Source organism: Coregonus clupeaformis, chromosome 11 (genome assembly GCF_020615455.1).
Source record: "Coregonus clupeaformis isolate EN_2021a chromosome 11, ASM2061545v1, whole genome shotgun sequence".
NCBI lineage: Eukaryota > Metazoa > Chordata > Actinopteri > Salmoniformes > Salmonidae > Coregonus > Coregonus clupeaformis.
Window position 1 is genome coordinate 43227365 of NC_059202.1, and position 20734 is coordinate 43248098.

The 20734-nt window shown below is 43.1% G+C and overlaps 1 protein-coding gene across 4 annotated transcripts; it reads right to left on the bottom strand.

Moving 5' to 3' along the window:
- Nucleotides 1–808: 808 nt before the first annotated feature.
- Nucleotides 809–14572, bottom strand: LOC121555290 (insulin-like growth factor II). Of its 4 annotated transcripts, XM_041869105.2 has the most exons (5): nt 14395–14572; nt 13969–14050; nt 13281–13431; nt 7744–7925; nt 809–2667 (listed from the first exon to the last, which is right to left on the bottom strand). In XM_041869105.2, the coding sequence occupies exons 2-5, from the start codon at nt 14035–14037 to the stop codon at nt 2347–2349; spliced, it is 723 nt and encodes a 240-aa protein (XP_041725039.1). In that variant the 5' UTR covers nt 14038–14050; nt 14395–14572; the 3' UTR covers nt 809–2346. The 4 variants fall into 4 exon arrangements, with proteins under 4 accessions (XP_041725039.1, XP_041725037.1, XP_041725038.1 ...); XM_041869103.2 differs by lacking the exon at nt 13969–14050; XM_041869104.2 differs by lacking the exon at nt 14395–14572 and having other exon boundaries at nt 13969–14335.
- Nucleotides 14573–20734: the final 6162 nt, after the last annotated feature.

Sequence of the window (20734 nt, forward strand, 5' to 3'; positions counted from 1 at the left end):
TACAATTTGGGGGGTTAGAAGGAATACTTTATCCTATCCCAGGTATTCCTTAAAGAGGTGGGGTTTCAAATGTCTCCGGAAGGTGGTGAGTGACTCCGCTGTCCTGGCGTCGTGAGGGAGCTTGTTCCACCATTGGGGTGCCAGAGCAGCGAACAGTTTTGACTGGGCTGAGCGGGAGCTATGCTTCCGCAGAGGAAGGGAGCCAGCAGGCCAGAGGTGGATGAACGCAATGCCCTCGTTTGGGTGTAGGGACTGATCAGAGCCTGAAGGTACAGAGGTGCCGTTCCCCTCACTGCTCCATAGGCAAGCACCATGGTCTTGTAGCGGATGCGAGCTTCAACTGGAAGCCAGTGGAGTGTGCGGAGGAGGGGGGTGACGTGAGAGAACTTGGGAAGGTTGAACACCAGACGGGCTGCGGCATTCTGGATGAGTTGTAGGGGTTTAATGGCACAGGCAGGGAGGCCAGCCAACAGCGAGTTGCAGTAGTCCAGACGGGAGATGACAAGTGCCTGGACCAGGACCTGCGCCGCTTCCTGTGTAAGGCAGGGTCGCACTCTCCGAATGCTCTCCTTCAAGACTGTTGGAAAAGCATTCCAGGTGAAGCTGGTTGAGAGAATGACAAGAGTGTGCAAAGCTGTCATCAAGGCAAAGGGTGGTTATTTGAACAATCTCAAATATAAAATATATTTTGATTTGTTTAACAGTTTTTTGGTTACTACATGATTCCGTATGCATTATTTCATAGTTTTGATGTCTTCACTATTATTCTACAATGTAGAAAATATTACAAATATAGAAAAACCCTTGAATGAGTAGGTGTGTCCAAACTTTTGACTGGTACTGTATATATATATATATATATACTGTATATATTCAAGTATTTGTTTTCAGGCAAAAGCATGTGAAAACTACTGCTATACAATCAATCATTTTATGTTAGTTGACATTATTGCAGTTTTTTTCCCAGGCTTTGAATTTAATTTAAATTTGTGCCTTTCTTAAAAAACGTCAAATAATATTCTAACAATAACCATGGACAAAATGTAAAACTAAAAATATGCCTTTTTCACAAAAAATAGGAACGTCACGGTACCAGAAACTGACAAGGTTTTCAATTTTTGAAACATAGATATGAAAAGAAAAAAACTAATATGTCAAAAACAAAAAATGTATTCATCATCATCCCATTCGTTATGTGTCCATATTAATGTGTCACTTCCTGCCAGAGCAGGTCAGGGTTCTACAAAGCCACGAAAATACAGGAAGTACTGTCCCGGAACAGGAAGTCCCAATCCAGGCAGTCCATAATGTCCAATTTGTGTCCCAACAATGCTCCCCGTTCTCCTAGGGCCTTGGGGCCATCGAAGGGGGAGCGGGAGGTGGATGTCAGGTCCCCCATACCACTTCCTCCGCCGAGCCGTTAGCGCCGAGAGCTAACACGAGCCGTTAGCCGTGATGATAACGTAGCCTACGGCTCCTCTCAGTGACACGTCCCCCTATAACTTTGCAACAGCCAAGTACTTTGCATCCTTTATTCTCCTTTTTCAAGTCACACTTTCCTTAAAACGGAAAATTTTAATATTCATTCAAAGGAAAAAAAACGTGTTCAACCTCTTCTTCTTTGAGTCCATTCCCAAAGCTAGCACCATGACATTTATTTAAGCAACACGTTTATTGTTCATAAAAAAAAAGTGCCTTTTTTTCTTTACTTTGACGTAATCCGTGGCATTGTGCAATTTTGCAGACTTCTTTTATGTTTTCTGTTTGCGATTAAAAGGTGCTGGAACAGGAATCAAATTGTATAAAATAATTCCTTACAGTGTGAAAGGCCCTTTATAGTTACAGGTGCAAAATAATAAGAAAAAGGACTAACAGAAAGAAAAAAGATCTGCCTCAGGAAGGCCTTCCACAAGGACAAAAAACATTCCGCCTGCTGTCCTCTTGACACTTGCAAGCCATAGAGCTCTTTCATATTCTTCTTCTTTTCTTCCTTTCGTTCTCTTTTTTATTTAAGAATCCACCTGAATTGCATCCAGCCTTGTTGTTAACTTTTTGTTCATCGTTTGTGTTGGTGCCTTTTGTGTCAGTGAATGAAAGAGAGAGAGAGAGAGAGAGAGAGAGAGAGAGAGAGAGAGAGAGAGAGAGAGAGAGAGAGAGAGAGAGAGTAGAGTAGAGACAGGAAGAATGTGAACATATGTTTGATTGTCTGGGTGAGGAGGGCTGGGGTAGGTTGGGGTTGGTTGGGGGGCTCAGTGGGGCAGGGCTTGGGAGTGGGCTTGGGGGTGGGGGGAGAGGTCAAAAGAGGGCTTGCCACAGAAATGATGTCAGAGACAAAGCTATAATCCCCTATTTTTTTTCCCCCCAATCTCCCTCCAAACTTGTCTGTGCAAAGGACTTGCGATGGGGGGGGTTGGGGTGCTGGTTGGGAGGCTCGCTGTGGCTGACGTAATTGTCCGTGGGGTACAGGACTGGGGGAAGCTTGTTGGGCAGGGTGATCAGGGGCAGGTGGAACATCGCCTGCTCCTGGGCCTTGATCTTCTCTGCCTGCCTCTGGAACTTCCGGGCCCTGAGGATGGCCGGGACACCTCTCCGGAGCCGCTGAGCAGCTTTCCTCTGCCACACCTCGTATTTAGAATATTTCATGGTCACATATTTTCTTGGGACATCCTGTGGAGTCAGGAAAGAGAGAGAGAGAGAGAGAGGGAGGGGGGGGGGTTAAAAGATTTGTCGGCACATTGGGTGCCCACCATACACTGAAGGTAGCTGCCGATTCTGATTACAACGGCTATCATAATGTCTGAGGGAATGCGGGATACTCCCTCGACCCTTTAGCTAACCCACCCCCTCTCCCCAACACACACACACACACAAACACACATTGTGGCAGTAAACACATTCCGGTTGAACACCATCCCTGGCCAACTCCTTAAAACAGGGAGACTGGGAAATCCCCAAGGCTGAGGCAGAGGGGGATTGTTTGTGTGTGTGTGTGTGTGTGTGTGTGTGTGTGTGTGTGTGTGTGTGTGTGTGTGTGTGTGTGTGTGTGTGCGTGTGCCTGCGTGCATGCGTGCATATATGTGAGAGAGACACAGAGATTGGGTGGGGTGGGGGCAGAATTTATCTACGACTAGTACTCCTCCTAAATGGCTTGTTTTGTTCCTGCCACTTTGAGAGTACTCTGTGTCTCTTTCTTCCTACACACACAAAACAGCTGGGGGAAAGAGAGAGAAAGAGAGAGAGAAAGAAGAGAGAGCAAGGGAGACGGAGTGAGAGAGAGTGTGAGAGTGTAAGAGAGAGTGTGAGGGAGAGAGTGTGAGAGAGGGTGTGTGTGAGAGAGAGAGAGAGACTGGGGATGTGTCCGAACATATCCGCCTCACACTCACAACACGTAGTAGACGTGAACCATTAGTCTTCAACAGCCCTATGCTTAGCCTGAAAGAGTCGTAAAGAAAGTTGCTCAAATTTACTTAATAGTGCTAAACAGTCATTAGCAGTTCTAAATATTCCTATCACCTTCTCCTTCTTTTGCAACCAACTGATGTTGGCATGAAATGGCAGGTGAACGTTAAAACGGAGGGATATCAATCCAACCCTGAGGGGGTAGTCATAAAGAACAGGAGATGAGAAGAGGAAGACATTTACAGTAAGAGGTTTGGAACGCTGCCCACAGTTGAGATTGTTGTTGACAAAATTCAAAAGCCTGCAGCTTCTTTTCGATTTTGTTTGTATGCTTGATTTTGACATGATTTACAGCACATTGTTTCTCAGGGCTAGGTAGTTAGTGCTGTTTCGGCGAAGGGTGCCAAATGTATGTGAGTTTTGAAGCATCTAGTGTTCCGTGACTAATCGAGGCACACTGCAAATGTTAAAAAAAGGATCTTGATGTTCTTTGTTAAGGTCGTTTTGAAGGAGGCTGTATGAATCAGATCCTAACAGTCAGTGTAACGCGTCACAACATTTTCTAATCTGCTCACTTTCTCGCCAGTTGTGACCTTATTAACCGAAACAGGCACACACACACACGCAAACATACAAACATACACACATACACTCACACACACCTGCAGTTGACCCTGCTCCGCTCTACCCAAATGTACTCTCGGGCCCTGTCGTTTTCCACCTCGGTCAGCAGGTGGAAAACACAACCTATGGCTTTATTTCTGCTCCCATAGACGGGGGCATATGGGTTCAGTATGCAGTGGAACGGAGACAGATGAGATGTGGGGAAATACACTTCCGGTCAAAAGTTTTAGAACACCTACTCATTCAAGGGTTTTCTTTATTTTTACTATTTTCTACATTGTAGAATGATAATGAAGACATCAAAACTATGAAATAACACATATGGAATCATGTAGTAACCAAAAAAGTGTTAAACAAATCAAAATATATTTGAGATGAGATTCTTCAAATAGCCACCCTTTGCCTTGATGACAGCTTTGCACACTCTTGGCATTCTCTCAACCAGCTTCACCTGGAATGCTTTTCCAACAGTCTTGAAGGACTTCCCACATATGCTGAGCACTTGTTGGCTGCTTTTCATTCACTCTGCTATCTGACACATCCCAAACCATCTCAATTTGGTTGAGGTCGGGGGATTGTGGAGGCCAGGTCATCTGATGCAGCACTCCATCACTCTCCTTCTTGGTAAAATAGCCCTTACACAGCCGGGCGGTGTGTTGGGTCATTGTCCTGTTGAAAAACAAATGATAGTTCCACTAAGCCCAAACCAGATGGGATGGCGTATGGCCGCATAATGCTGTGGTAGCCATTCTGGTTAAGTGTGAATTCTAAATAAGTCACAGACATTGTCACCAGCAAAGCACCCCCACATCATAACACCTCTTCCTCCATGCTTTACGGTGGAAAATACACATGCGCAGATCATCCGTTCACCCACATCACGTCTCATAAAGACACGGCGGTTGGAACCAAAAGTCTCCAATTTGGACTCCAGACGAAAGGACACATTTCCACGGGTTTAATGTCCATTGACCGTGTTTCTTGGCCCAAGCAAGTCTCTTCTTTTTATTGGGGTCCTTTAGAAGTGGTTTCTTTGCAGCAATTTGACCATGAAGGCCTGATTCATACAGTCTCCTCTAAACAGTTGATGTTGAGATGTGTCTGTTACTTGAATTATGTGAAGCATTTATTTAGGCTGCAATTTCTGAGGCTGATAACTCTAATGAACTTATCCTCTGCAGCAGAGGTAACTCTGAGTCTTCCATTCCTGTGGCGGTTCTCATGAGAGCCAGTTTCATTATAGCGCTTGAAGTTTTTTGCGACTGCACTTGAAGGAACGTTCAAAGTTATTGAAATGTTCCGTATTGACTGACCTTCATGTCTTAAAGTAATGATGGACTGTCGTTTCTCTTTACTTATTTGAGCTGTTCTTGCCATAATATGGGCTTGGTCTTTTACCAAATAGGGCTATCTTCTGTATACCTTGTCACAACACAACTGATTGGCTCAAACTCATTAAGAAGGAAATAAATTCCACAAATTAACTTTAAAGAAGGCACACCTGTTAATTAAAATGCATTCCAGTTGACTACCTCATGAATCTGTTTGAGAAACTGCCAAGAGTGTGCATAGCTGTCATCAAAGCAAAGGGTGGCTATTTGAAGACTCTCAAATATAAAATATACACTGCTCAAAAAAATAAAGGGAACACTAAAATAACACATCCTAGATCTGAATGAATGAAATAATCTTATTAAATACTTTTTTCTTTACATAGTTGAATGTGCTGACAACAAAATCACACAAAAATTATCAATGGAAATCAAATGTATCAACCCATGGAGGTCTGGATTTGGAGTCACCCTCAACATTAAAGTGGAAAACCACACTACAGGCTGATCCAACTTTGATGTAATGTCCTTAAAACAAGTCAAAATGAGGCTCAGTAGTGTGTGTGGCCTCCACGTGCCTGTATGACCTCCCTACAACACCTGGGCATGCTCCTGATGAGGTGGCGAATGGTCTCCTGAGGGATCTCCTCCCAGACCTGGACTAAAGCATCCGCCAACTCCTGGACAGTCTGTGGTGCAACGTGGCATTGGTGGATGGAGCGAGACATGATGTCCCAGATGTGCTCAATTGGATTCAGGTCTGGGGAACGGGCGGGCCAGTCCATAGCATCAATGCCTTCCTCTTGCAGAAACTGCTGACACACTCCAGCCACAGGAGGTCTAGCATTGTCTTGCATTAGGAGGAACCCAGGGCCAACCGCACCAGCATATGGTCTCACAAGGGGTCTGAGGATCTCATCTCGGTACCTAATGGCAGTCAGGCTACCTCTGGCGAGCACATGGAGCTCTGTGCGGCCCCCCAAAGAAATGCCACCCCACACCATGACTGACCCACCACCAAACCGGTCATGCTGGAGGATGTTGCAGGCAGCAGAACATTCTCCATGGCATCTCCAGACTCTGTCACGTCTGTCACGTGCTCAGTGTGAACCTGCTTTCATCTGTGAAGAGCACAGGGCGCCAGTGGCGAATTTGCCAATCTTGGTGTTCTCTGGCAAATGCCAAACGTCCTGCACGGGGTTGGGCTGTAAGCACAACCCCCACCTGTGGACGTCGGGCCCTCATACCACCCTCATGGAGTCTGTTTCTGACCATTTGAGCAGACACATGCGCATTTGTGGCCTGCTGGAGGTCATTTTGCAGGGCTCTGGCAGTGCTCCTCCTGCTCCTCCTTGCACAAAGGCGGAGGTAGCAGTCCTGCTGCTGGGTTGTTGCCCTCCTACGGCCTCCTCCACATCTCCTGATGTACTGGCCTGTCTCCTGGTAGCGCCTCCATGCTCTGGACACTACGCTGACAGACACAGCAAACCTTCTTGCCACAGCTCGCATTGATGTGCCATCCTGGATGAGCTGCACTTCCTGAGCAACTTGTGTGGGTTGTAGACTCTGTCTCATGCTACCACTAGAGTGAAAGCACTGCCAGCATTCAAAAGTGACCAAAACATCAGCCAGGAAGCATAGGAACTGAGAAGTGGTCTGTGGTCACCACCTGCAAAACCAGTTCTTTATTGGGGGTGTCTTGCTAATTGCCTATCATTTCCACCTGTTGTCTATTCCATTTGCACAACAGCATGTGACATTTATTGTCAATCAGTGTTGCTTCCTAATTGGACAGTTTGATTTCACAGAAGTGTGATTGACTTGGAGTTACATTGTGTTGTTTAAGTGTTCCCTTTATTTATTGAGCAGTGTATTTTGTTATGTTTAACACTTTTTTGGTTAATAAATGATTCCATATGTGTTAGACACTTGAAACCCTACCTCTTTAAGGAATACCTGGGATAGTATAAAAGTAATCCTTCTACCCCCCCACCCCACCCCCACAAAAAAAAAAATAATAATAATAATATATATATATATATATTAAACAAATGAAAATTAAAAATATACTAAAAAAATTATCATTGTAAAGTGGTTGTCCCACTGGCTATCATAAGGTGAATGCACCAATTTGTAAGTCGCTCTGGATAAGAGCGTCTGCTAAATGACGTAAATTAAAATGTACATTTCATAGTTTTGATGTCTTCGCTATTATTCTACGATGTAGAAAATAGTAAAAATAAAGAAAAACTCTTGAATGAGTAGGTGTTCGAAAAACTTTTGACCGGTAGTGTATATGGACACAGGGACAGGTCAAGGACAGATGAGGACAAGTAGGGATGGTTTCCTGGTTTTCCTATACAGGTTTGCTAAGAGGTTATTGTCGTACCTGTTTGAGTGTGGGCACCATGGATATGACCTGCAGAGAGGTGTCCGACACGTCCCTCTCTGACTTGGCAGGTTTGGCACAGTACTGCTCCAACAGGTTGAGGTCACAGCTACGGAAACAACACTCCTCCACGATCCCACGGTTCTGGGAGCGTCTGCTGTTAGACCTGCTGGTTGGTCTACCTGCAGAGAGAGAGAAGAAGGGATGGAGAGCAAGAGAGAGAGAAAGAGAGAGAAAGAGAGAGAGAGAGAAATCATTAGGACATGAGGCAATGAAGTGAATCAAGATAGCGGCATTGGCAGTTTGGTCAAATCCATCAAATCCATAATATTTTCCACCAAGTGACAAATCCACTTCACTTTGTCCAAACACAGGATGAAAGGCTATCTGAGGCCAACTCTGACAGAAGTTGATGTTTGTTTGTTTGCTTGTTTATATGTTTGTTTGTTTGTTTGTGGAAGTGGTAATCTTGTCAGGGTATCTACAGTAATTGAGACATCCAGAAGTCCTTTAGTGGGTAACTACATCAGTAAACATTCCTCACACACTGGAGACTGCAGCAGACCTGGGCAGAAAATAGTTGTATTTTGTAGTTTATTTGGAAATACCAACTTTTCAAATTCTCAAATTGTTAAATATAGAGTTTCAAATCAAATGTAACTATATTTTTGGGATATTCAAATACAGGTCTCAGAAAACCACATCATATTTGAAGGTATTTGAATATATGCAAGTTATTTGAAAACAAAACAAAAATGTTATTTGATGACTGCCAATTATTTGATGAAGAACCAAAAACTACAACAGTTAGTTGAATTAGTATAAATATGATCATTAGCACATAGTTTGGAGGGCTCTCAGATATAAATCTTAATATAGCCTAGAATTAAATACATGAGGGACATGGAATAACTTCAACATTAGAGAGGACCACTTGTGCAGGTTCAAAATGACTTACAAATAGATTTTCGTAAGAGTGAGATGTAAGGTAATACAGATACACTTGACATCAAGTTCTTACACATGTGTAGTAACTTTGCGATTATTACATTAGCGAATTGTTGTTACATAGGACTTTGGAAATTGCTTCATAATTGCATAATAATGGAGTTGTTACAGAAGTGGAATGAGGAATAGACACTATTCCTCTTGTGTACAGTAGTTACAAAAACTCTCAGCTCATTGCTATGTAATTACCAAAGTATTATGTAACAACATGTTAATAAAATGTTGCTCCAAAAGTAATTACAGTTTTATTACACAGGTACAAGAACAGTTTAATGTTAAGTGCTACTGAGAATGCTAACAGTAACAAAACATGGATATTAAGTGTCGAAAGGAAACTCAATTTCCCAAAACTGCCTTCTTGAATCAACTACAGCCAAGGTAGGTGGAAAATCATGTTAATTTGTATTCTGAGTAAACTATCCCTTTAAATATGGTATAGTGTGTGTTTGAAACAAGTGTTTTTGCTAAGCATCCAACTTGCTGTTTGCAATGTTTGTACATGGCTTTGAATTTCTCTGCAGTATTTTCAGGTATCATAACATGTATTGCAGCTTTCAACCTTTTCAGTGGCATGCTGAAAGAGTCACACAGTAGTTGAGTGTCACAACTTATTTATACTTACAGTTGAAGTCGGAAGTTTACATACACCTTAGCCAAATACATTTAAACTCAGCTTTTCACAATTCCTGACATTTAATCCTAGGAAAAATTCCCTGTCATAGGTCAGTTAGGATCACCACTTTATTTTAAGAATGTGAAATGTCAGAATAATAGTAAAGAGAATGATTTATTTCAGCTTTTCTTTCTTTCATCACATTCCCAGTGGGTCAGAAGTTTACATACACTCAATTAGTATTTGGTAGCATTGCTTTTTAAATTGTTTAACTTGGGTCAAATGTTTTGGGTAGCCTTCCACAAGCTTCCCACAATAAGTTTGGTGAATTTTGGCCCATTCCTCCGGACAGAGCTGGTGTAACTGAGTCAGGTTTGTAGGCCTCCTTGCTCGCACACGGTTTTTCAGTTCTGCCCACATATTTTCTATAGGATTGAGGTCAGGGCTTTGTGATGGCCACTCCAATACCTTGACTTTGTTGTCCTTAAGCCATGTTGTCCTTAAGCCATTTTGCCACAACTTTGGAAGTATGCTTAGGGTCATTGTACTTTTGGAAAACCCATTTGCGACCAAGCTTTAACTTCCTGACTGATGTCTTGAGATGTTGCTTCAATATATCCACATAATTTTCCTTCCTCATGATGCCATCTATTTTGTGAAGTGCACCAGTACCTCCTGCAGCAAAGCACCCCCACAGCATGATGCTGCCACCCCCGTGCTTCACGGTTGGGATGGTGTTCTTCGGCTTGCAAGAGACCCCCTTTTTCCTCCAAACATAACGATGGTCATTATGGCCAAACAGTTCTATTTTTGTTTCATCAGACCAGAGGACATTTCTCCAAAAAGTATGATCTTTGTCTCCATGTGCAGTTGCAAACCATAGTCTGGCTTTTTTATGGCGGTTTTGGAGCAGTGGCTTCTTCCTTGCGGATCTGCCTTTCAGGTTAAGTTGATATAGGACTCGTTTTACTGTGGGTATAGCTACTTTTGTACCTGTTTCCTCCAGCATCTTCACAAGGTCCTTTGCTGTTGTTCTGGGATTGATTTACACTTTTCACACAAAAGTACATTCATCTCTTGGCGACAGAACGCGTCTCCTTCCTGAGCGGTATGACGGCTGCGTGGTCCCATGGTGTTTATACTTGCGTACTATTGTTTGTACAGATGAACGTGGTGCCTTCAGGCATTTGGAAATTGCTCCCAAGGATGAACCAGACGTGTGGAGGTCTACAATTTTCTTTCTGAGGTCTTGGCTGATTTCTTTTGATTTTCCCATGATGTCAAGCAAAGAGGCACTGAGTTTGAAGGTAGGCCTTGAAATACATCCACAGTTACACCTCCAATTGACTCAAATTATGTCAATTAGCCTATCAGAAGCTTCTAAAGCCATAACATAATTTTCTGGAATTTTCCAAGCTGTTTAAAGGCACCGTCAATTTAGTGTATGTAAACTTCTGACCCACTGGAATTGTGATACAGTGAATTATAATTGAAATAATCTGTCTGTAAACAATTGTTGGAAAGATTACTTGTGTCATGCACAAAGTAGATGTCCTAACCGACTTGCCAAAACTATAGTTTGTTAACAAGAAATGTGTGGAGTGGTTGAAAAACAAGTTTTAATGACTCCAACCTAAGTGTATGTAAACTTCAGACTTCAACTGTATCTGTACCAAATCTCATTGGTTAATTGGTTTGACTTGATTATGTACACCTGGGGCAATGGTCATTCAGAATGGACATTTAAAAATATATTGTGTAGATCAAATATAACTGCCAAATAGATTGGAATAGTATAGGAGATTGTGTGTGCTCTATTCCTTCTATGTCTATCTTCAGCATGCAGTTCCAGATACAGCCCTGCCATTAGTTGAAGGCAGCCAATCCAATAGTTTCTGAAAAGTAGTCACTTCCTGAGATCTGTATTCAAATCATTTTTAAAAGTAGTTGCTTTCCTAACTCTGTATTCAAATCGTTTTAAAAAAGTAGTTACTTTCTGATATCTGTATTCAAATAGTTTTGAAAAAGTTGTCACTTTCTGAGATCAGTATTCAAATATTTGTAGTCACCTCCAAAGTAACTTTTTGTTCCCCTCCCAATTAAAAAAAAAAACTTTCCACAAAGCATAGTTTCAACTATAGTTATCCCAGGTCTGGACGGCAGATACAACACAGCCAAGCACAGAGACACATAACCAAGCACATACACAGCCATGAAGAGAGACACAGAGATTACAGACACACATAGCCAAGTACAGACACAGAGACAAATAGATCTGAAGCCCTCACTCTTTGGGTGAGTAAACAAACAACATGGACGCCATCCTTTGACCTTGTCCCTTGCCAACTCAGCAGAGATAAAGGGAAGAGAGAGGGGGGAGAGTCCACAGACATCTGAAATACTAGGGGAAGACAGGAGAGGGGAAGGAGGGGTAGATAGTGAGGGAGAGGAACAGAAGAAGAGAGGAATAAAGAATGTAGAGAAATGCACATAAAGATCGAGAGAGAGAGAGAGAGAGAGAGAGAGAGAGTGTGTGTCCAACAAATAGGTAGATAATGCAAGGGAGGCAGAAAGGAAAAGGGTGACTGAGAAGACATGAGAGAGAGAGAGAGAGAGAGAGAGGGATGATAAAGGAGAGATAGAGAGGGTATGAGATAGCGAGGGTATGAGAAGAGAGAGAGAGAGCAAGAGAGAGAGAGAGAAGTGTGGGCGGAGGGTTAAGTAAGTCATAGCACAGGGGAATTCTATCCACGATCAACAATGACCTTGTTTGAAGTCCTTCTTCACCCCATACACAATGTTGAAGAAACCTCAGGAGAGGCAAGGCCAGTATTTGATTACAGGAAGAGAGGAACATGAGATAGAAAGAAAGGGTGAACCAGAGGGAGGAGGAGGGGGGAGCCCATCCATGTTAGTCCAAATTGGATAATGACCTCTCTGGGTAGACAGAGGGCTTCCATGGCAAGCAGCAGCTCAAAGAAGCAGACTGTTTGTCAATGCCAGTGGGTGGGAGATGACAAATATTGAATAAGTTGCATTGTTCAACTTTTGTTTTTGCTGTCTGTGTCAGGGCAAAGGAGGGGGAGAGGACAGGGGAAGAGAGGACAGGAGAGGAACCCTCTCAGTTCTACATACTGCATGTTAATAGTTAGAATTGTTAAAATGCATTTTAGGTCAGCTAATAATAACAATCACAAAGCTGTTACTGGTATAGATCTAGATTAAGTCTACTAGAAGAGCAATACAACTATTAATAATAGTACTGTAGTAATAATCCTTGCTCAATGAAATAATTAAATCCTTCAGATCTAGATCAAACGCAGCGTGGTTGCCTATAGCCTGGGTAGATTTGTGGTGAGGTGAGTGGTATGCCTCTTGGGTGCTATTACTTTCTCGTGCGGAATGCGCTAGTAACAGGCGGCAGATAGCCTAGTGTTTAAGAGCATTGGGACAGTAACTGAAAAGTTGCTGGTTCGAAATCCCGAGCAGACTAGGTGAAAAATCTGTCGATGTGTAATAGAGCAAGGCACTTTACCCTAATTGCTCCTGTAAGTCGCTCTGGATAAGACCGTCTGCTAAATAAGCGGCCCTCAGTGTCCATTTGGGTACTATGTGTGTGCCTTCTGTCCTCACCGCTCTTTCATATGCAATCAGAGGTAGACTATAGCGGCAGAATGCGTCCACTCGGCAGTATCACGTGTGTCTTCAGACACATCACAGTGAAGCACAGCTGGCTATTAGCAAGTGAAGTGGTGTGTGTGAGAGAGTGACAGCACGCGCATACCAAACACAGTGACAAACATGCACGTGCACACAGGAACACCAGAGAAAGAGACATTCCATTTAGTTGGAAAGCCAAAAGAAATGAAAACGGAAATAAAATATTGAAGTTAAAATGGGAATAAGTGAAACCTACTGAAATAGAATCCTGTATCTCCACAGACAAACTGCAAAGCGTCCACCAGTTCTCCTCCACATAGTGTTTCTGCCGAGGCCACTTCAACGATGTACAGAGTCAGTGCCAGTGCAATGACGAGCACTCGACTTGGCGAAGACATCTTCTTGACCTGAGGAGAGAACATTTTTTACATAGTCTACATCTAAAATCAAACATTCACTCCATGCAATAGAAACTGCTAATTGTTGGTGCCTCCCATAGCCACTGTTCAGAAATGTAGGTTACCGGCTTGAATATTGAAACATTCCAGAATCAAAGCTCAAAAGTCAGAGATATAGGCCTAGGCTTCAAATTAATATCTTGCATAAATGACCCTTACAAATAACGTACAGTGTCATGAAACCTATCCAATAAGATTTGTAAATCAAAGTGATTTTCTTACAGTTAAAAGTCTTAAAAGTAATATGGCTCAATAAAAAATTGTAATTCTGTGCAGCTTTGCACTTGAGCTGTATCTTCCACAATCATCAGCTGTTATCGCCCTATTGCATCTGGCGGAGAGTTGCTTATTCTGAGGGAAAATATACTTATCTCTGCTGCCGCACTCTTACACAACAGGCTCAACAAGTTGCAAGACAGGCTATTCAATAGTCAACTCTCACAATCCCCATACTCTCTCAATCCCCATATATTTCCCCTAGCTCACCCTCTGGTAAGGGGCAGACTGAGCTCTCTGAACCGCAGGACTCTCGCCCCCTAGCGGCCTTTGAGGCATCTCCTGGCAGTCCCTAGTTCAGCAAAGGGACGCAAGAACAAGGCACGAGCGGAGAAGAAGATTATGTTTCGGGAGAACATACCCCAGAGAAAAGGTAAGCTATTGTAGCCGACTGAAAAGTAGCTAAATGCAAGAATCAACCCATCTCAATGTGTGCACCCTCCAAATTCTCACTGCGTCAAGTAATTTCTATTTCATCACGTTCTCAAATTCTCCCTTCTCTCCAAAATGCACAAACACAAAAAACACAAGCTTGCGTAAAAGCCAATTACACGTCTTTTCAATTTAGAAAAATTTATTGTTTTACGTGGACAAAACAAGTAGAAGAGCAAGAAATGTCAGGTCTCCACAGATTACCTTCATTTTTGTGTTTTCCATTCTCTGGCAGGTGTGGCAAACTGAGCGGTGTCTTTGCTGGGTTTCCATGTTAGTTGGCTGTAGTCTAACGTTGAGCGCTATTTGGTTGGAGAGGTTGCAGGTGAGTTATTTTCCCAGTTGGGGAGGGCTATAGAGATGTGAGTGAGGCTGTCCCAAAGACCAGGCAACAAGGAAAAGTTCTCAGGGAGAAGTATTATATACCAAAACCCGCCCCTTACCTCCCCTTCTCCATGCCCCCCTCCTCACGAGGCCAACGACGCTCTATGGAAAGACGGTGTGTGTGAGAGAGAGAGCGTGAGAGAGAGAGAGAGAAAGTGTGTGTGAGAGAGAGAGAGAGAGAGAGAGAGAGAGAGAGAGAGAGAGAGAGAGAGAGAGAGAGAGAGAGAGAGAGAGAGAGAGAGAGAGAGAGAGAGAGAGAGAAAGTGAGAGAGAGAGAGTGTGTGAGAGAGAGAGAGAGAGAGAGAGAGAGAGAGAGAGAGAGAGAGAGAGAGAGAGAGAGAGAGAGAGAGAGAGAGAGAGAGAGAGGCCCAATTTTAAACAATGACTACTTTTGGACTGTAGCCTACAATGACTACTTTTTACAAGTGTCTCGTAGCCTACATAAACGTTTGGTGGTACTGGAAGTAAAACATTCAAATGTAATAACCCCTAAAAGTCTAAGCCTTGGGGGGGAGGAGGATTCTAGTAATTTGACCATACTGCTATTAGCCCACTGAAATGCATTGAACAACATATTCATACTTTACATGGCAAAACTGAAAGAGGGGACAATCTGAACTAAATATTTTTCTTAATGGAAAACATTTCACAGTTGAAACACAAAATACTGCAAAGGACAGTGTAGTACTAAATGTGTTGGAAATTGCCTAAAACAGGAGGAGGCACATGCACGTACCGATAGGACACATGGGAAGTGAGTAGCTCCGTTTTGTGCCGTCAATACTGTGATTACACACTCAATTTAAATATAAACGCAACATGTAAAGTTTTGGTCCCATGTTTCATGAGCTGATATAAAAGATCCCCGAAATTTTCCACAAGTACAAAAAGCTTATTTCTCTAATTTTTTTGCAAAAATGTGTTTACATCCCTGTTAGCGAGCATTTCTCCTTTGTCAAGATCATCCTGACAGGTGTGGCATATCAAGAAGCTGATTAAACAGCATGATCATTACACAGGTGCACCTTGTGCTGGGGACAATAAAAGGCCACTCTAAAATGTGTAGTTTTGTCACACAACACAATGCCACAGATGTATTCCATGCCATAGGTTACTTCCTAGGTTCCTGCCTTTCTTGGGAATTTTTCCTAGCCACAGTGCTTCTACATCTGCATTGCTTGCTGTTTGGGGTTTTAGGCTGGGTTTCTGTATAGCACTTTGTGACATCTGCTGATGTAAAAAGGGCTTTATAAATACATTTGATTGATTGGTTGAATGAATTAACACAATTGCATTTTATCGATGGCAATTTGATTGCACAGAGATACCGTGATGAGATCCTGAGGCTCATTGTCGTGCCATTAATCTGCTTCCATCACCTCATGTTTCAGCATGATAATGCACGGCCCCATGTCGCAAGGATCTGTATACAATTCCTGGAAGCTGAAAATGTCCCAGTTCTTCCATGACCTGAATACTCACCAGACATGTCACCCATTGAGCATGTTTGGAATACTCTGGATCGACATGTACGACAGCGTGTTCCAGTTCCCGCCAATATCCAGCAACTTCGCACAGCCATTGAAGAGGAGTGGGACAACATTACACAAGCCACAATCAACAGCCTGATCAACTCTATGTGAAGGAGATCTGTCGTGCTGCATGAGACAAATGGTGGTCACTCCAAACACTGACTGGTTTTCTGAAACACGCCCCTACTATTTATTAAGGTATCCATGACCAACAGATGCATATCGGTATTCCCAGTCATTTGAAATCGATAGATTAGGGCCTAATGCATTTATTTCAAGTGACTGATTTCCTTATATGAACTGTAATTCTTTGAAATTGTTGCATGTTTCGTTATTTTTTTTTGTTCAGTGCATCTACATCTGCATTGCTTGCTGTTTGGGGTTTTAGGCTGGGTTTGATTGATGCATTCGGAAGGTATTCAAACCCCTTGACTTTTCCACATTTTGTTACGATACAGCCTTATTCTAAAATTGATTAAATTGTTTTTTCCCCTCATCAATCTACACATCAATCTACACACAATACCCCATAATGACAAAGAAAAAACAGTTAAGAATTTTTGCAAATGTATTAAAAATAAAGAACTGAAATATACAATTTACATAAGTTGTCCTCTGTAGCTCAATTGTGGTCCTCTGTAGCTCAATTGGTAGAGCATGGCGCTTGTCCCTGGGACCACCCATACGTAAAAAAAATGTATGCGCACATGACTGTAAGTCGCTTTGGATAAAAGCATCTGCTAAATGGCACATTATTATTATATTTAAGTATTCAGACCCTTTACTCAGTACTTTTTTGAAGCACCTTTGGCAGCGATTACAGCCTCGAGTCTTCTTTGGTATGACACTACAAGCTTGGCACACCTGTATTTGGGGAGTTTCTCCCATTCTTCTCTGCAGATCCTCTCAAGCTCTGTCAGGTTGGATGGGGAGCATCGCTGCACAGCTATTTTCAGGTCTCTCCAGAGATGTTCAATCGTGTTCAAGTCCGGGCTCTGGCTGGGCCACTCAAGGACATTCAGAGACTTTTCCCGAAGCCACTCCTGCATTGTCTTGGCTGTGTGCTTAGGGTCGTTGTCCTGTTGGAAGGTGAACCTTCGCCCCAGTCTGAGGTCCTGAGCACTCTGGAGCAGGTTTTCATCAAGGATCTCTCTGTACTTTTTTCCGTTCATCTTTCCCTCGACCCTGACTAGTCTCCCAGTCCCTGCCGCTGAAAAACATCCCCACAGCATGATGCTGACACCACCATGCTCTGACTCCAGACGTGACGCTTGGCATTCTTGGTTTCATCAGACCAGAGAAACTTGTTTTTCATGGTCTGAGAGTCTTTAGGTGCCTTTTGGCAAACTCCAAGTGGGCTGTCATGTGCCTTTTACTGAGGAGTGGCTTCCGTCTGGCCACTGTACCATAAAGGCCTGATTGGTGGAGTGCTGCAGAGATGGTTGTCCTTCTGGAAGTTTCTCCCATCTCCACAGAGGACCTCTGGAGCTCTGTCAGAGTGACCATCGGGTTCTTGGTCACCTCCCTTACCAAGGCCCTTCTCCCCCGATTGCTCAGTTTGGCCTGGGGGACAGCTCTAGGAAGTCTTGGTGCATCCAAACTTCTTCCATTTAAGAATGATGGAGGCCACTGTGTTCTTGGCGACCTGATCTGACATGCACTGCCAACTGTGGGACCTTATATAGACAGGTGTGTGCCTTTCCAAATCATGTCCAATTACATTTTAGTAATTTAGCAGACGCTCTTATCCAGAGCGACTTACAGGAGCAATTAGGGTTAAGTGCTTTGCTCAAGGGCACATCGACAGATTTTTCACCTAGTCGACTCGGGGATTAGAACCAGCGACCTTTCGGTTACTGGCACAACGCTCTTAACCACTAAGCTACCTGCCACCCAATCAATTGAATTAACCACAGGTGGACTACATCAAGTTGCAGAAACATCTCAAGGATGATCAATGGAAACAGGATGCACTTGAGCTCAATATTGAGTCTTATAGCAAAGGGTCTGAATACTTATGTAAATAAGATATTTCTGTTTAAAAACATATACAAATTGTGTGTAGATTGATGAGGAAATAAATACATTCAATCAATTTTAGAATAAGGCTGTAACTTAACAAAATGTGGAAAAAGTCAAGGGGTCTGAATACTTTCTGAATGCACTGTATAGTAGCCAGACAACATAGTTTAAATTAAGCATCTAAAATCAATATATCCCCAAGCAACCGGGAGAGAGTGAGCGTTCAGTTATATACAGCGAACCAATCTGTTGGTAAAGCGATGCTGTGACACGAACCCAAAAAGCCATTGCTTCCTTTCGAGGAAAACACAAAGAACAACTCGGCGAAAAGTGTGGCGTTAAGTGAGTGAGAAAGGAAATGGTTGCATATCCCAGAACCAACGTGTGTCTGTGAGCAGGGGTTGTTAGAGAGAGCTTTCAATTTTGTGCAGATGAGGGATATACATTTAAAAATGAAGTATACATCTAATCTATTATTTTATTGTCCTATCATGATGGAACGATCCCCATCCCTATATCCTAGATACCCACCCGAGCGACCCATACACCAAAGAGAAGTCCCCATCTGTTTTATGGACCTGCTGTGAGTTGCCTATATGTAGCCAAAACAGAATAATAAATGCAGTCAGAGACCTACTTGAGCAGCACCGCCCTCTCAAGATTCTGAGCCTGCCTGGCAGGGTTGGTCCTAAAAAGCCAGAGCCCCCTGATGGGAGAGCATAATATACAAGAAAATTCTCAAAGCTGCTAATGAGAACCTTGACGACCTTGTACCTAGCCAGTGGGGATTCCTTTGGGGTACCCCACCCGGGTAGTGGCAGTGCTGGCAACACTGGCTGCAGTAACCCATGGGGAGGGGGTCACACTCTGACAATCAGAGTGGCACAAAATAATCAAAGGTCTGACTGCATGGAGATGCTTGGGGGAAATGGTTACAGCGGGGGACCAGAGTGTTTGTGTCTCAGGGGAAGGGGGTGGATCTGATCTCCATCACCTATGACTTGACATAGATTAATCAAATATCACATTGTTGTCCATTTTTGCTCAATCTTGCATGCTTTCAAAAACAGCTGTAACTGTATATGCATTCGTAAATCAGGTCCTTTCTTGAGTTGGGCTCTGGGATATAACAACCGTTGAGCATCTGATCTTATGGTTGATTGTGGAGGAAAGGGGTTGAGTGTGTTAGAGTATGTGCACGTGTGTGTGTGTTTATCCCACATCTGTTGCAAGGGGGTAAGGATGTTAGGGAGAATATAAGATGAACCACAATAATTGTTTGCAAAAATAATAATTGCTTGAAAAAAATATAATTTACAGTGGGGAAAAAGTATTTAGTCAGCCACCAATTGTGCAAGTTCTCCCACTTAAAAAGATGAGAGAGGCCTGTAATTTCCATCATAGGTACAGGTCATCTATGACAGACAAAATGAGAAAAGAAAATCCAGAAAATCACATTGTAGGATTTTTTATGAATTTATTTGGAAATTATGGTGGAAAATAAGTATTTGGTCAATAACAAAAGTTTCTCAATACTTTGTTATATACCCTTTGTTGGCAATGACACAGGTCAAACGTTTTCTGTAAGTCTTCACAAGGTTTTCACACACTGTTGCTGGTATTTTGACCCATTCCTCCATGCAGATCTCCTTTAGAGCAGTGATGTTTTGGGGCTGTCGCTGGGCAACACGGACTTTCAACTCCCTCCAAAAATTTTCTATGGGGTTGAGATCTGGAGACTGACTAGGCCACTCCAGGACCTTGAAATGCTTCTTACGAAGCCACTCCTTCGTTGCCCAGGCGGTGTGTTTGGGATCATTTTCATACTGAAAGACCCAGCCACGTTTCATCTTCAATGCCCTTGCTGATGGAAGAAGGGTTTCACTCAAAATCTCACGATACATGGCCCCATTCATTCTTTCCTTTACACAGATCAGTTGTCCTGGTCCCTTTGCAGAAAAACAGCCCCAAAGCATGAGGTTTCCACCCCCATGCTTCACAGTAGGTATGGTGTTCTTTGGATGCAACTCAGCATTCTTTGTCCTCCAAACACGACGAGTTGAGTTTTTACCAAAAAGTTATATTTTGGTTTCATCTGACCACATGACATTCTCCCAATCCTCTTCTGGATCATCCAAATGCACTCTAGCAAACTTCAGACGGGCCTGGACATGTACTGGCTTAGGCAGGGGGACACGTCTGGCACTGCAGGATTTGAGTCCCTGGTGGCGTAGTGTGTTACTGATGGTAGGCTTTGTTACTTTGGTCCCAGCTCTCTGCAGTTCATTCACTAGGTCCCCCCGTGTGGTTCTGGGATTTTTGCTCACCGTTCTTGTGATCATTTTGACCCCACGGGGTGAGATCTTGCGTGGAGCCCCAGATCGAGGGAGATTATCAGTGGTCTTGTATGTCTTCCATTTCCTAATAATTGCTCCCATAGTTGATTTCTTCAAACCAAGCTGCTTACCTATTGCAGATTCAATCTTCCCAGACTGGTGCAGGTCTACAATTCTGTCCTTTGACAGCTCTTTGGTCTTGGCCATAGTGGAGTTTGGAGTGTGACTGTTTGAGGTTGTGGACAGGTGTCTTTTATACTGATAACAAGT